The sequence below is a fragment of the Grampus griseus genome (assembly GCF_964374135.1).
Source record: "Grampus griseus genome assembly, chromosome: 11".
NCBI lineage: Eukaryota > Metazoa > Chordata > Mammalia > Artiodactyla > Delphinidae > Grampus > Grampus griseus.
The window spans coordinates 41,573,075-41,589,510 of NC_139005.1; the positions used below are offsets into that span (position 1 = coordinate 41,573,075).

The 16,436-nt window shown below is 42.5% G+C and overlaps 1 protein-coding gene across 3 annotated transcripts in view; it reads left to right on the plus strand.

Annotated features, from left to right (window-relative positions):
- Positions 1-637: 637 nt before the first annotated feature.
- SCN8A (sodium voltage-gated channel alpha subunit 8) overlaps positions 638-16,436 on the plus strand; it is a gene marked incomplete at both ends in the record, with an annotated part of 112,112 nt that continues 96,313 nt past the window's right edge. For all 3 annotated transcript variants that reach the window (XM_082666544.1, XM_082666545.1, XM_082666546.1), the window contains one exon: positions 638-913. In XM_082666544.1, coding sequence (XP_082522670.1) covers positions 638-913 — 276 coding nt within the window. The remainder of the gene's footprint in view (positions 914-16,436) is intronic.

A 16,436-nucleotide genomic window follows, 5' to 3' on the forward strand; every position in this document is an offset into this window, starting at 1 on the left:
TTATAGTTATTATAAAATATTGGTTATATTCCCCATGTTGTACAATATATCCGTGTAGCCTATTTTATACCTAATAGTTTGTACCTCTTAATCCCTTTATTGCCCCTCTCCTCCTTCCCTTTCCCCACTGGTAACCACTAGTTTGTTCTCTATATCTGTGTCTGCTTTTTTTTTGTTATATTCACTAGTTTTTGCTGTATTTTTTAGATTCCACATATAAGTGCTATCATACAGTATTTGTCTTTGTCTGACTTATTTCACTAAGCACAGAGGGTATGGAATATATCTTTGTAGCTGTACGTGGTTCCTAACTGTGAGCTGCATCTAAGTCAATAATAAAAACTAGCCATTCAGGAGACTCCCATGTTCTGATCTCCTTGGCTGCTCATTCCCCTGAGGGGTGGTTATGGACATTGCCTCGTCCATTCATGCCACAGACTTTCTGAAGAGAAAAATACCCATGTCATGGGAGAAACTATGTGTTGCGAAGGTTGTGACTAAAGGTTGAGAGTGAGATGGTTTGGTCTGGCCTCTTTTTAGAGTAGCGATTGATTAATGCTGTCTGTGTTGCCGTTTCTTCCAGAGCTGACCTGTCCTGGACGCAGCATAACTAACGAAGCTGCTGCAGGATGAGAAGATGGCAGCGCGGCTGCTCGCACCACCAGGCCCTGATAGTTTCAAGCCTTTCACCCCTGAGTCACTGGCAAACATTGAGAGGCGCATTGCCGAGAGCAAGCTCAAGAAACCGCCAAAGGCCGATGGCAGTCATCGGGAAGATGATGAGGACAGCAAGCCCAAGCCAAACAGTGACCTGGAAGCAGGGAAGAGTTTGCCTTTCATCTATGGGGACATCCCCCAAGGCCTGGTTGCGGTTCCCCTGGAGGACTTTGACCCATACTATTTGACGCAGAAAGTGAGTTGGAGGAGACGGAGGAGCAGCTTCAGATACCCCGCTCCTAACAGGCTCAGGGGGGATGGGGGGAAAGAGCTGTGTCTTTGCCAGAGTTTGGATAAGTACTTAGCCTTTTGTTTCAGTTCCAGTTGACGGATTCTTTTTTGGTTTAATTGCTGCTAAGGGTCATTTGTGGGTCTTGGCACTTTTCAGTCTGTTAATAAGACTTCTGGTTTTGGCTCCTTTAACTGATTTGACAGTAGAAAAAGATTGATTTAAAAAAGGGGAGGGGGCTTCCCAGGTGACGCAGTGGTTGAGAGTCCGCCTGACGATGCAGGGGACGCGGGTTCGTGCCCCGGTCCGGGAAGATCCCACATGCCGCGGAGCGGCTGGGCCCGTGAGCCATGGCTGCTGAGCCTGCGCGTCCGGAGCCTGTGCTCCGCAACGGGAGAGGCCACAACAGGGAGAGGCCCGCGAACCGCAAAAAAAAAAAAAAAAAAAAAAAAGTGGGGGGGGGCATAAATGAGAGTGTTTTAATAGAGTACAAGAAAGATGGCATAGTGAGAGACGGCACAGCCCTGTAGAATCTTGTTCACACATTCAGAATTCTATCTTTATATATAAAGATGATGTTACTATCGCAGCATCAACAGAGCCTGTTGTTAATATAATGGAGATGATGGCTTTGTCTGCTTACCTAACCCCCTTTGTGACATTAGATCATAGCCTTTGGGGACAAGAATAGAATAGAGTAAACCAAACTGGGCCAATGAGGAGACCAGGTCTGTAGCCTTGTTATACAGTTGTCTGTATTCAGCGAATACTGATTCTTACATAGAGTCAATTCTGTTATTCCTGCTAGTAAGAAGCATGAGTGAAAGAAATACCAATCTTCATTTTGCCAAGAGTTTCAAATTTCCTGGACAAATGTTTGACCAAACCTTGGGTTTCTTTCTCACGATTATCTTTTGAAACTAGGCAACAGGTAATGAAGCAGAGCCCCCAGTTAATCCGGTGGCCAAGTAATTAGCCATTGAATACTGAAGACTGACATCAGATACCATTTTAGGGATCCCCCATTTGACAGATGTCATTTAAAGAATTAAATCCATAGGTGTTTCCAGATGAAGGGTAAAAAGGCTTTGTGTAATTATATATTAACAAATATAAAGCTTAACTAAACTGCCTTTATTAACAAAACTGTCTTATAAACTGCCGTTAACTAAATTGCCTTTTAGTCTTTCAGTTATGGAAGAAATTTCTGTTTCTTTGTCTTAATAATGGGACAGAAGTAAGACTTGAGGCGAATAGATCTCTTGATTTAGCTATAGTTGTGGAGGCATCTTAGGTCTGAATGGCAAAACTAGTTAAGACGTTGTCTACAGAAAATGGCCCTTCACCCTGGTACTTCTGTTGCAGCTCAGAACAGCTACGTAATAGGAAAAAGTAGAATCAGTAGCCTGTAACTTCCACTGGGAAATTTAGAATGTTTAAGGAACAAAACATGATATGATATAAAGAAAAGTAGACTAGAAGTAAGAAATCTTCACTCTACCGTAATTCACCATGTTTATTATTTATAGTTTCCTTCCTTAGTATGTGTATTTTTCAAGCTACCACAAATAGTTCATGGGAAGAGAAAGTAGTAGATAAAGAAAAAAAATCTCAGAACTAGTTCATGTCCTTGAGCAAGTCATTTCACCTCTCTGGGCTTAAATTTCTCATGTAGGAATTGAGAAGTTGGACAAGACTTCTAAGGACGTTTTCAAATGTCAAATTCTGGGGCTAAGTAAGTTTCCATAAACTGTCATTGATTTCCTTACTTACTTATCCTTTTTTTAAAATCTAACTATTTAATCTGGGCCTTTGCTGAATGGGGGTAGGTGGGTGAGGAAGGAGACAAGGTTTTAGCTTTCTGGGTTAGTGAGTAAGGGAACATGGAATCTTGCACTGTTTTTAAAAAAATATTTCGTTGATTGTAAAATTTTGAAATATTTTAAGATATATTTCCCTCCTCTTTCCTGCCCTTGCGTCCTTAGTCTTTTTAGAGGTAAAAAGAAATAACAAAACACAGAGTTTAGGTCGTGCCTACTGAGATAAGTTTGGCCAACTGGTGTAACTTTTTCAGAAAATACTCTTATGGCAATAAGCAGATAGGTAAAGCCCTTCGGACTCTGGCCTTTCAGGTGCCTGAAACCTCTTTGCTTTTATTTGAACTATTTGTTTTTCTAACTCAGATGCAAATTAAACTTCCTTTTCTTAAGCCTGACTAATATATGAAAAATGTAGAGAGCTCTTCATTGTCAGAGCCTCGTTTTCCTTTGCTTGCCTTTTTCCCTGCTTCCCGCCTTATAGACAGCCTCTTTCCATTCCCAGTGCCTTAGATTTCGGTGCTCCTAGCTTGGGAGTGAGGACCCACAGAGAGTGGTCTCTGGCGCTAATGGGGACTCTTCTCCGGGTTAGGCCAGCTGTTGATGGCACTCCAGTAGGGGACTGGCTCTTCATGATAGAAAATCTGACTTCAGCCTTTGGCCTCACCACAAGGGTAGATAGTTTGTGGAAAGGATAACTTTAATTGTATTCTTTAAATTCTTTTTTTAAAAAAAAAACCCTGAAATATACCACCATGCAGAAAAATTCATAAAACATAAATGCTTAGCTTAATGATTATTAAAAGCAAACGAACACCTATGACAAGAAAGAACATTAGTAGCACTTCAAGGTATTATTTGTCTTTTTAAATAAAGCGTTTTTCAGTTGATTAAAAATAATGTGCTTGTTCAAGTTCACTTGCATATCTTCACTGGCATTACTAAGACGTCTTACTAACCAGGCCTTTCACTGGGCCAAATTAGCGAGGTCTCCCCTACAAGGAAGCACGCTGGGAATCAACCCACATATTGAAATATCCTGAGAGTAGAAAGGACTTTAAGAGGACATTCCCTTCCATTTGTTTCTTAAGGGCTGCCTTAAATAATTCTTGCAAAGTAGAATTTCTTTTCTTTGCTTAATGGTACAAGTGGGTTTCTTTATTTTTTCCTCATAGGTCTTGTTTTCTACCTGATTGATCATTTTTGTGACTCTCATAGAAACTGGTTTCTCATTTCCTTCTCTCTTTATTTTAGAGGGTGAAAGAGAACTAGTTCGCTGTTGTGGATTTCACACTGTCCAGGGACACAGGGTCATAAAACACGTGTATCACGTTTTCAAGATACCATTGTACCAGCTGGTGCTGTTTTGAGCTATCTATCCTAAGCTTCTCGGTGGTGTCCATATTGCATTTCACCTGACTCTCCCGGATGGCCCCCAGAACGACCCAGATCATCCTCTCTTTGGACTGTCTCAGAGCTCCCAGTGCCACAACATTTTCCTTGCCTCTTGGTACTTTGTTTGCATGTCTCCATTCTTTGGCTTTCTTGTTTTTCGAGTGTCACCTGAAAAGAATTGAATTTACAGGACATTTAAACTTTTTAATTTATTTAATTTTTAAAATAGGCAATATATTTACATGGTTAAAAATTCAATAAAAGGTATTCAGTAAAAAAGGTATTGAGTAAAAGTCTCCCCTTTACACCTGTCTCTCCTCAGCCCACTTCCTGCCTCTCTGCCACAGGTAACCATTGTTAGTAGTATCTTCCAGAGTTTCTTTATACTGCATGTGTACAACCAAAAACAAATAGGTATTTTAGGAACTTGAGCCATCCTGAATGCCTTTGCTCTTGGTTTTCTTTCTATTTTATTAAGCCAGTTGAAGTCTTAATTTTGTTATTTGTTTTCCCTTCTTTCATACTATGGAATCTTAAGTTTTATCAGGGTAAATTCTCTGTTCATTTCTCCCCTCCACATGCTTTTTGGTAAATCAAATCAAGGACTTCTTCTCTATTGCTTGAAGTGTCTTTCTATCTTTACTACAAAATATACTCTCCAATGCTTAATAATAACTTGTTGAATTTTAAATGGCCGTGTTTAGTCCTAAGAACTGTCTTAAGTGGGGCAACAAGAAAGTCAGTGTATTAAGTTGAAAGAAGGCCTTCAGAGTTGGCTCCTACCCTTTTTTCCTGTTTATTAAAACCAATAATTGTTATTGGTGTCCTTTTTGTTCTGTGGATATGCCCTCCCATAAGAAAGCCCTGTAAGCAAAAATCCAAATTACAGGATTGATTATGTTCCTTTAAATTGGGCACATACCTATTGCATTAAAAAATTACATATGGTTTCCCAAAGTTCATTTTACCTTCAAGTTTTCATGTCTGTCTTTTCCTGCAAATTGGAGTCAACCTAGAATCAAAGAAAATTAGAATATGGTAGGTTTAGACATCACCTAGTTCAGCCTCCTCATTTTATAAACTTAATAAGGTGAAATGCTTTGTCAAAAGTATTTGCGAACACCTCCTAACTCTCAGTTTGTTACAACATATTTCTAGTTTTCCACTTTTCTAATTTTTCATTGATTGATCCTCAGCCTCGGTTGGCTCAGTCCTTCTGAAGTGAGGCATGCAGATACGGAGAGAGAAAAAAACCCTGCTTTTTCATTCACATCCCTTATAATCCCTGTGGTTTAATAGCCCTTCTTAGGATGGGTCCTAAGAAATGCAGTGCTTCTGGGGGAAAGGATGGCATTTGCGTTAGCTCCAGTACTTTACCTTCTCAAGTGAAGGAGCTCTGAGTAGTCTAGCAGCCTAGACAACTTGTTCCAGAGACATGGGCTCAGTATCGATACTGCTACCACTGTTCAGCTGGACATGTAATTTGGAGGGAATTCTACTTAACCTCTTCACATATTTTTGCTTTTTAAAGGAAGATTATTTCTTAGCCCCCGCCAACCCCCCAGCAGAATGATATAGTGAAAAGAGCACTTAACTGGGAATAGAAAAACCTCATTTTAGTTCTGCCATTGCCTCTTGTCTGCCCTTGGCCAAATCACTTAAATTCTCTGGGCTTCAAATTTCCTTACCTACAATATATGCAAGGTAAGAGTTGCGCTTATGTCTATATCTTTCTAATTGTATTTCACATATTATGCCTGTCACATATTATGTTTTATCTGTTGCAAACTATTCTGTTGCCCTGGTGCCGCCTGCCTTCTGGTCTCCATCCCCTTCTTCTGGAATATACTCTATGCTTTAACTTCACCTTTGGACACTTAACCACATTTGTCTAGGCCTAGCCCTGAGGCCTCTTCTTCCTTACAGCCTAACTTGTTGTTTACATTGGAACGGATTCCTCCTCCTGAATTTCTATAATACATTAAGATCCCAGCCCTGAGAAGTGGGTTTTAGTTGTAACTCAGGTTAGGTATGGCAGGGCACCCTGTGCCCAGCAATGTTTACAGTTTTTTCCTTACATCCCTAATATTAATGCCATCAGCTTCCTCAAATGAAGAACTCTTAAGTCACACACACACACACACACACACACACACACACACACACACACACACACACACACACACACACACCAGCACACGCGCGTGCTGCATGCATGCATGCCCATGAGCTCCTGGCAGAAAATCCTTGCAGAATCTAGTTTCACACACTTTCAGCAGGTGTGCAGAGTGGAGACAGGCTGTTAAAGGAGGATTTACATTCATTAGGTGTGATTTGAAGTATTGCTAATGAAGCGTTGAATTGCCTGTTGCTGCACAACAGGCCTAGATGCTGCTTTCTGTTTTGAGCGAAAACTAGGTGTTTTAAAGCTAGACGTTTTATTTTGTTTAAAAAAAAGTTTTGCAGCAATATAAAAAAACAAAATGTTTCCATTGTTTTATTCACCAAATCAAATTGAGGCAAATGCTTGTGAGCAAATGGGAGGAAGGCCATTCTCAGGGTGGTGGGTTAAGGAAGTGCGTGGTATGGGGTTCTTTTCCATTCTCCAAGTATCATTATCTAGAGGAAAAGGAATTTAATTAAACAATCTTAAATCAGATTCCTCTTTCATAGCCTTAGCAATAGACCAGGAGCTGAGAAACCTTATTTCTGATCCCATTTCCACCTAATTCTAAATGATCTTGGGCATGTCACTTAACCATTCAGCATCTCAGTCTCCCTCATAGAGAAAATTAAGATTATGCTAATAGTTAATATCCCACCTATTCTCCAGTGTTGTTGTGAAGATTATATCTTGCCTACACTATACAAAACAAAGCAGCCTGTTGTGCTAGCCCTCCTTCATTTTTCTCCATTATACACCTAGCATATATTTATTTGTTTATTGTTCATTCTCTTGTATGCTCCTTAGCTGGAGCAGTGCGTGCCCTATAGTAAGTGTTCAATCCATATTTGTTGAATGAACGAGTCAATCTTATGAGATAATGCCTGTGGAAACACTATGTACTTTTCTAAGTGCTTTGAACATGAAAGGTGACATTATGATTTTTTTTTTTCCTAATGAAAAGTTTTCCCATCTACCAAAATGAATGGAACTCTAGGGGGAAAAACACTGATTATCAATATATCTTTTCCTTTCCTGAAGAATTAGTTTCCTTTAGGGGCTGAGGAATTAGATCAAGAAATGGGTTTCCTGGGGCTTCCCTGGTGGCGCAGTGGTTGAGAGTCCGCCTGCCGTTGCAGGGGACACGAGTTTGTGCCCCGGTCCGGGAAGACCCCACATGCCGCGGAGCGGCTGGGCCCGTGAGCCATGGCCGCTGAGCCTGCGTGTCCGGAGCCTGTGCTCCGCAACAAGAGAGGCCCCAACAGTGAGAGGCCCGCGTACAGAAAAAAAAAAAAAAGAAATGGGTTTCCTGACATTTTAGGGGACTTTCGGAGGGCTGAATTACTTTTGGTAAGTGCACCAATCTTAACTCTCCTCTTTTAGCTCCTTAGATTAGCAGGGACTTTATCAAAGACCATTAGGTAATAGCCGCTACCTAGTGCTCTTCCTGATTTATTGGTATCAAGTCTATTACACAAAGGATGTTATTTCCTGAATATTTGAAGTTGTTCTGTCATACCTGCCTTTATTAAGTGGTTTGGTTCTTTCTCGTCTGTGGGAGTTGTGTTACCCTCCCTGTATTAACCGACCCTAAAGGAAGTGAGAGAAGCTGACGTGGGGTATATACCAGTTTGGGTTGTCTCATATAAAATATGATCTATTTATTCAACAAATACTTCTTGAGTACTTCCTATGTGTGAGACCTTGGGGGTATTGGGCTCTCTTGGGGGGATCACAGATTAATAAAGTCCATTTTTGACCCTTACGTAGCTTATAACATGGTAGTGTGTGGGGTGGTATCACTTTTGATAAGGGGGCCTCAGAAAGGGCCTTATTACTTCATAGTAGGCATAATATTTGGATTTTAGAAAAGAGAGACTGAAACATTCTAGGCAGAAAGAACAATATAAACAAAGGCTCAGAAACAAGGGCATAAGATAATGTAAGAGAAAGCTCAATAGTCTAATTTGATTGGAATTGGGGGAGTTGGGTGATGCGTCTGGGAAGGGTGTGCTGGAGCCAAGTCATGGAGGACTTACAGTGTTAGACGGAGAAGTCTGGTCCTCACTTGATAAGCAATAGACAACTACTGAAGCCTGTTTTTAAAAAAAATAAATTTATTTATTTTTGGCTGTGTTGGGTCTTCGTTGCTGCGTGAGGGCTTTTCTCTAGTTGTGGTGAGCAGGGGCTACTCTTTGCTGCGGTGCACGGGCTTCTCATTGCGGTGGCTTCTCTTGTTGCGGAGCACGGGCTGTAAGCACGTGGGCTCAGTAGCTGTGGCTCATGGGCTCTAGCGTGCAGCCTCAGTAGTTGTGGCACATGGGCTTAGTTGCTCCGTGGCATGTGGGATCTTCCTGGACCAGGGCTCGAACCCGTGTCCCCTGTATTGGCAGGCGGATTCTCAACCACTGCGCCACCAGGGAAGCCCTACTGAAGGCTTTTGAATGGGAGTAAGGATATGTGATCAAAGTTGTGTTTTGAGGAGGTGAATGTGGCAGTGATGTGTAGGATAAACCAGAGGGAAAGAGAACTGGGACAGAGCGGCCGGCTATGAAGTAGTGAGGGTCTGAAGTGTGGTGGTGGAAGTGAAAAGTAAGGGGAATAGGTGAAGTCAGAAGTGATGTAGAGATAAATTGATAGGAATTTGTGATTGATTGTAGAAGCTTAAGGAAAGAGTTGAGCATTCAGTCTTTCATTTGATAATTGGATCAATTGTTATTGTCTTCTTTATACCCAGGTTCTGTTCCATACCCTTGGGAACAAAGCAGGCAAGCTCTATATACCACTCCTGGAAGTCAGTTTTTGTTGGGGAGACAGATAATAGACAAGTAAAGAAATAAAATTATTACAGATAACCATAGGTACATTAATGAATTTAATATAGTCCAGGTACCTTAAAGATTGTGGTGCTGTAACTTGGTACAGAGACCCAAACGTGGAGAATGCAGAAGAGTCAACGGCTACATGCTCTCTTAAATATTCAGTGTCTTAAATACGCTTTTAGCAAGTACTAAGTTATAATCTTCAAAAGGACCCATATCACAGGTATTCTGAGTTGTTTAAAAGCCAGTATTGTTACTCCACTGAGTTTGCCAATCTTAGATTTTTACATAGGCAGGAGATCAATACATTTCAACATTAGTGTTGAAATTTTCCCCAGAAAAGAAAATTTTCCCCAGAAAAGAACCTCAGGTCTTCTCTAGTCCTTGTACAAGTCCTAATTTGCAGTTCCAAGGTTCTGAGCCACATAGTGTATAAGAGACAACTTTTACCTGAATTCTTTTTTTTTTTTGCGGTATGCGGGCCTCTCACTGTTGTGGCCTCTCCTGCTACGGAGCACAGGCTCCGGATGCGCAGGCTCAGCGGCCATGGCTCACGGGCCCAGCTGCTCCGCGGCATGTGGGATCTTCCCGGACCGGGGCACGAACCCGTGTCCCCTGCATCGGCAGGTGGACTCCCAACCACTGCGCCACCAGGGAAGCCCTTACCTGAATTCTTGGGTGTATATTATTAGCTAATCACCTGAGCCATAACATTACGCTGACTGGTAATTTTAGGAATTAATCTCTGATGGTTTCTCCAGGGTGTAGTTTATGAAATCTTTTTATTCTATTAAGAATTAACCTGTTGGGGAATTCCCTGGTGGCGCAGTGGTTAAGAATCTGCCTGACAATGCAGGGGACACGGGTTCGAGCCCTGGTCCAGGAGGATCCCACATACCGAGGAGCAACTAAGCCTGTGTGCCACAGCTACTGAAGCCCGCATGCCTAGAGCCTGTGCTCTGCAACAAGAGAATCCACTGCAATGAGAAGCCCACGCACCTCAACGAAGAGTAGCCCCCGCTCACCGCAACTAGAGAAAGCCCACGTGCAGCAACGAAGACCCAATGCAGCCAAAAATTAAAAATAAATAAATAAGTTTATTTTTTAAAAAAAGAATTAACCTGTTGAATGGGATATTTAATAATGACCGTATAAATGTTGGAGGATTCTCGAGATTACAGTGATATTGATCATCTTCTCACTATAATTAGCCATATTTTAAATCCATTCTTAGTAAAAGAGAGTAAGACTGTGACATCATTATACAGGGATTGACTGATTCCAAATTCACATGAGTTGTAAATTCTTTATATATAACCCTATTTGACACAATTCAAGATTAGGATTTCCCCATTATATGGCATTTTCTGTCAACTGATTCTAGCAAAATTTTTGATACCTGCTCTGAAAAGGCACTCCTGTTCCAGACACTTTGAGTCTACAAAGTTTGGCCTATGGAATGAAGTTTGAATAAAATATTCCTCCCATTTCAGAGGATAAGGTACCCAACCCATCTGCTGTTCAATGTCAATCCCTCTCCCTGTGCCTTTGAGCCCATCCATGCCTCCCAACTTCCTCTAGCACTTCACTCTCTCAGTTATCCCCTCTCTTTTCTGTACTTTCTATCTTTCCCTTTCACAGTGGTTCTTCCCCTCAGCCTATAAACATACGAAAAGCCTCTCCCATCTTAATGAGCCCACACACTTGACCCCATATCTCCAGCAGGTATAATCTCTCTTCTCATGCCATTGAAGCTTTTAAAGAGTAGCCGTTGCTCACCCTCACCACCTGCACATCTCCTACCCACTCCTCCATCCTTGCAGCTGAGTCTGCATCCTCCCCGCTCTACTGGCATTCTCAATATAAGATCCTCCAGGATCTCAAATTACCAAATCTAATGGACATTTTTTCCGTTCTTATCTCACTGAACCTCTCTGCTGTATTTGACACTGTTTACTACTCCCTGATTCTTGCAGTTCTTCACTTCCTTGGCCTAATTCTCTTTCCATCTCGGACTGTTCCTTCTCTTTCCTTCGTTTCTTCCACTTTTCCTTTAAATGTTGACATTCCCACAGGTTCAGTCCTTGGCCTGTGTTCCTCTCATTTGGCAAATTCTCCCTGGCTGATCTTATCCATTCTCTCGCTACTCTTGAATCTGTATCTCCAGCCTAGAGCCCTCCTTAAATATTCAGTGTCTTGCCAGGCATCTCTACCTGGACTTCCCATAGGTAACTCAGTGTATTCAAAGTTGAACTCGTTTTCTCCCCTCAAACCTACTTACTCCATCTGCTGCTTTAGTTGAGGATACCACCCCAATTCTAGGTATCATTATTGACTCTCCAATTTTCTGCAGTCCTTGAGGATCACTTAGGAAGCTATCAGTGAATGTTGCACATTTTTACAAGTAGGAAAAAATTGTGGCTCAGAAATGTTACTCTGCTGTTGAAATTCCCTCACCTAGTGTGTGGTAAAGCCGGGTTTCAGTTCCCGGGATATGTGAATTTAATGCTCATGGTCTTTCTACCATATCATGCTGTCTCTATAGAGTATATTGCAGGATGATTTTGGGGTTTTGTTTTTTACTATCATTTTTAGATAATTTCTGTCATTTTGCACGGCCTCAATATGAATATAGTATGGGGTTTTTTTTTAGTTCATTTGTTGCATATCATATCTTCAGCATGGTATCTAAGATGTAGAAAAGATGAAAAGACTTTTCAAACTAAAATTAATAAATTTTTATGGGTGGATGAGCTAAAGAGTGGAAAAGGTCGATTAGACACCTAGCATAAAGTTGGATATAGTTATAAGTTAGTTGATTCTAGCTGCATCATTGCCTCATGACTAAGAGATTCATTCATACATTCAACAAATAGGTATGAACTGTCTACCTTGTACCAGATGGGCATCATATTACATCTTCTGCTTGCTAAGCTAAGAAAGTCACAGTAGTTGGAGATATACCCCTGCCTTTAAGGATCTCAGGGTCCAGTGAGAGTTACTGATGTATAAACAGAGTGACAGTACTATGTTAAGTGCTCTAACAGAAGTGTTGTGGGAACACACAGGAAGGAAGGATAATTCTGTTTGAGAGAGTTGAATGGAGAGGAGGTGATATTTGAGCTGTACCTTGAAGTATTAAAGTATGGTTAAGAAACATTTCATCTGTTAAAGAGAAGAAAGAGTAGTTTGGGTATAAAGAACAGTACATGAAAAGACAGAGAGGCGTGCAAAACGTTGAAGTGTTTAAAACCATGAGCTTCATTGTGACTGGAGCATGGGGCTTGGTCTGGTAAGAAGGGAGATAAAGGAGAGAGACAGGCTGGATCCCACTGTGTGCATTCAGCAGTTTTTTTGTTTTTTTTTTTCTCCTGCTTCCAGAGTTCTCAGGTCTGAAGTAACCTCTGGGGCCCATTTTGAGCCAGTGCAGCTGTACTGTGACTTTGGTCCTAGTGACTTTGGACTCTTGGAGTAGCTTATGCACAAGTGTCCTACTGGTTTCTGTCAAGTGTGTGAATACTAAGTAACTTGAATATTACCCCTTAGTCCCCTCCTGCTACCCTGCCTGAGGTGCCAAGTTGCAGAAGGAAGAGCAGCATCTGTGTGGCAGCAGCAGCGTTATTGTAATCGCATTTGTTGAGTCCTTCTTCTGTGCCAGGCACTGTAGTAAGGACTTTTTGTGAATTTGCACTTAATCCTCATAATCTGATAAGGTAGGTGCTGTCACTCATTATCACTATTTTATCAATAAGAAAACTTAGCCTTAGCAACCTAAGTTGGTTGCCTAAAATCATGACAGCTAATAAGCAATGGAGCTGGGCCTTGAATCCAGGTCTTTGTGGCTTAAAGCCTCTAAACCAGTCTCCTCTGCTGCTTTCTAAGAGAAAGGAGAATGAGAATAAATTCTAGAATATGAGTACAGTGAAGAGAGGCATTTACGTAATAAACCTGCTTTTTGCCTTTTGCTTTACCCCCGGAGCAGCTGCAGGCTGGGTACCCCCAAGAGGGGAAGGGGGAAGGAGATCAAAAGCAAGCTCATACTGAAGGGCAGTGAGGCGGGGTGGCCACGTAGGAGGTTCAGAGCCGCCCTGCCTTGGGGAGCAGCATATGCTGTTTCAGAGCTGAAGCAGCTGCTGTTCTGCCAGGTGTGGCTTCCTGTGACCAGGATGTGGGCAGGAAGGGGGTGTCAGCTGCTCCAAATGTGGGTTGAAGGGCATGGGGTTATAAGGTCAAACCAAATGAGGAAGTGTATGCAGAAGCAGTGGGAAACAGCAAAGCCACAGACAGATGGGGTGCTAGCATTATCTGCATGGAGCTTAGCTTGGGAAAATACCGTAAATAGCTGCTGTGAACTCTGTGGCATGCGCAAGGGCTTTTTTTTTTTTTTTTTTTTTTTGCCAGAGTTAAAGGTATTAAGTAAAAAAGATTTCTTCATTGGCCTGAGGTTTGGACCAGATGACCTGGTGTGCTGAAAAGAGTTCAGGACTCTGAGGAACCCTTCTATTCCTGTTCCCACCTCTGTGGTCTCAGCTTGGGCAGAGCGCTCTGTGCTTGCTTTCTTATCTGTAAAGTGAGGAGTTAGACTTGATAAGTAGTTTTGAAGCTTTTTCAAAATTGCAGTATTGTGTGATAATTAAGTGTAGGCTTTGGGGCTTCCCTGGTGGTGCAGTGGTTAAGAATCCGCCACCGCGGAACGTGCAGGGAACACGGGTTCGAGCCCTGGTCCGGGAAGATCCCACATGCCGCGGAGCAGCTAAGCCCGTGTGCCACAACTACTGAGCCTACGTTCTAGAGCCCGCGAGCCACAACTACTGAAGCCTGTGTGCCTGGAGCCCGTGCTCCGCAACAAGAGAAGCCCCCGCTCGCCGCAACTAGAGGAAGCCTGTGCGCAACAACGAAGACCCAACGCAGTCAAATATAAGATAAATAAAATAAATAAATTTATAAAGGAAAAAGGGATAAGCTTTGGAGTTAGACTGCGTTGGTTCAGTTCTAAGTTTCACCACTAAACAACTTTGTGGTCTTGCTACAATTTCATCATCTATAAAATGTCCCTACCTCATCGAGTGGTGGCTGTGAGACAGACAGGTATTGTATAAGGCATCTCAGTAGGGTGCCTGCCGCATAGTACCTGCTTAATACATGCTAAATGTTATTATCTCTTCAAACAGACTCATAGGTACAATTATCAATGAATAAAAGGAATATAAACATGGGATTTGGAGGTCTCTCTTGCTCACTCCTCAGTGTAGTGGAATAGAGACCTGGAAGATGACGGCTCTAAATATATAGTTCAAACAGAAGTATGAGCCTAAATGAAAAAGGAAATTGCCTGTGTCCTGATGTCCTGCTTTTTAGTTCAGTATTTCTCAGCTGGGCACCAGGACACAGGCACTCTGGGAATTCAGGCAGTTGTGCCTTTGCTGGAGCCTTTCCTGGGACACACTGGGACTATAATTGTAATTTTACTTGAGGGACCCACTGAGCAGATTAGCATTCAGAAAGGCATCAGGACTCCTTTTCAGCAGGGTGTAAGTCATTTTGACAGTGCAGGTCATTTATTTCTGAACAGCTTCCTAGTCTGAGGTAGAATCTGTTTAGATTTAGCATTACGTTTTTTCTATAGTAAAACAGGGAAAACTTGAAAGGACATTTATTTGTTGCCTGCTGTACTGGCTGTATAGTTACTTAGAAGCGAATGCCAAAAACTGTAGCTATTGACTAGTGGACAACTGGCTACTGCTCTTATCACTGTTATAGCTGTTCTTCAGATCAGCTATATTTGTATTGTTATTGGGTAGCAGAGTCCTCCTCTGTGCGTGCACACTCTGAAACCAATAGGCAGAGAGGATTTGCCCCCGTAGAAGGTACCAGGATTAAGAATTTATAGTTAGGCAGGAAAGAGCTAAGAACTGTTGTAAGTCAAATTAGCTAGTTGCCTGGTTCAGAAGAGGTGACGTATGTCTGGGAGAAAAAGGTACATATGTATATATTAGGTTTAGCAGACAAGAATTTAAGGCTAGAAGTCAGCTAACAATGAGAGGGTCAGGCAATTCCGGAAGTCAAAACAGTTAGGATCTAGGGTCCAAACCCTGGGGAGATGGTCGTAAATCAGTGTCGATAACAGTTAGAGCTGGATGGAGCCAACTGCCCCCTTGTAGATTAGCTCAATCCCTGAGCCCCTAGGTGTTCATTATAGCTGGAAGGCCATCAGATACCTGCGGGTTACCTTCGCCCCAACTGAAATGATGACCTCTCAGGGGAGGGAGAACTTGGTTGGGTGGAGAACTGCTCTCCTGGGCCTTGTGTCCCACAGCAAACCAGGAGCTGGGTAATAAACCTTTCACTAAGAAGCTTTCTGTTCTGTGATATACTCCACCCCTGCCTTGAGTACTCCTCCCTGTAATGTCCTTTCATATGTACCCACCCTTTATTACTTTAATGTATACATTTCGTATGGCTAAAAAGCTTAATCCAGTCCTGGGGTGAGGGTGGGGAAATGCTCAGGAGTTGGCTGCATGCAGTACTTTGGTAACTGTGCGTTTATTGTATTGTGTTTGCGGTGTGCTAGGATTTGTTTGGCATGACCGTGAATGCGCTCGCACCTGGCCTTGCACAATGTCCCTGCTCCTTACTGTAGACGGAAGAGCATATCTCTTACCCTGCATTAGCAATGGCAAAGCTCCCCCATCGTATGCTCCATCCCCACATTGCTAATTAGAAATGAAAAGCCTGTGCTTTTTTTTTTTTGTGGTACGCGGGCCTCTCACTGTCGTGGCCTCTCCCGTTGCGGAGCACAGGCTCCGGACACTCAGGCTCAGCGGCCATGGCTCACGGGCCCAGCCGCTCCGTGGCATGTGGGATCTTCCTGGACCGGGGCACGAACCCGTGTCCCCCGCAGCGGCAGGCGGACTCTCAACCACAGCACCACCAGGGAAGCCCGAACCTGTGCTTTTCAGAAGGCTCATCTTATGCCGGCATGACACATTTGTTAATACTCCATGCCGTAACTTGTGAAGAGCTGTTCCACCGCTGCTAATGGGCCTTGTGCTCACACACATTCAGTGACTGTTGTTATAAACTGATATTTTCCCTTGGGCCATAAACCGCAATTCAATTTCAGTTTCCCTTTTAACTCATTTACTTCACAAAGATCTAATTTAAGACAGATTAGGTAGAATATTATTGGACTTCATGAGTACCAAGTGACTGTTGCTTAAGAAATATTCTCGTAAGAATCCAAGGCTTGCTGTCCTTCCCGTTCCTCCTGAGCTTTAAAGGATCTGGTGTTG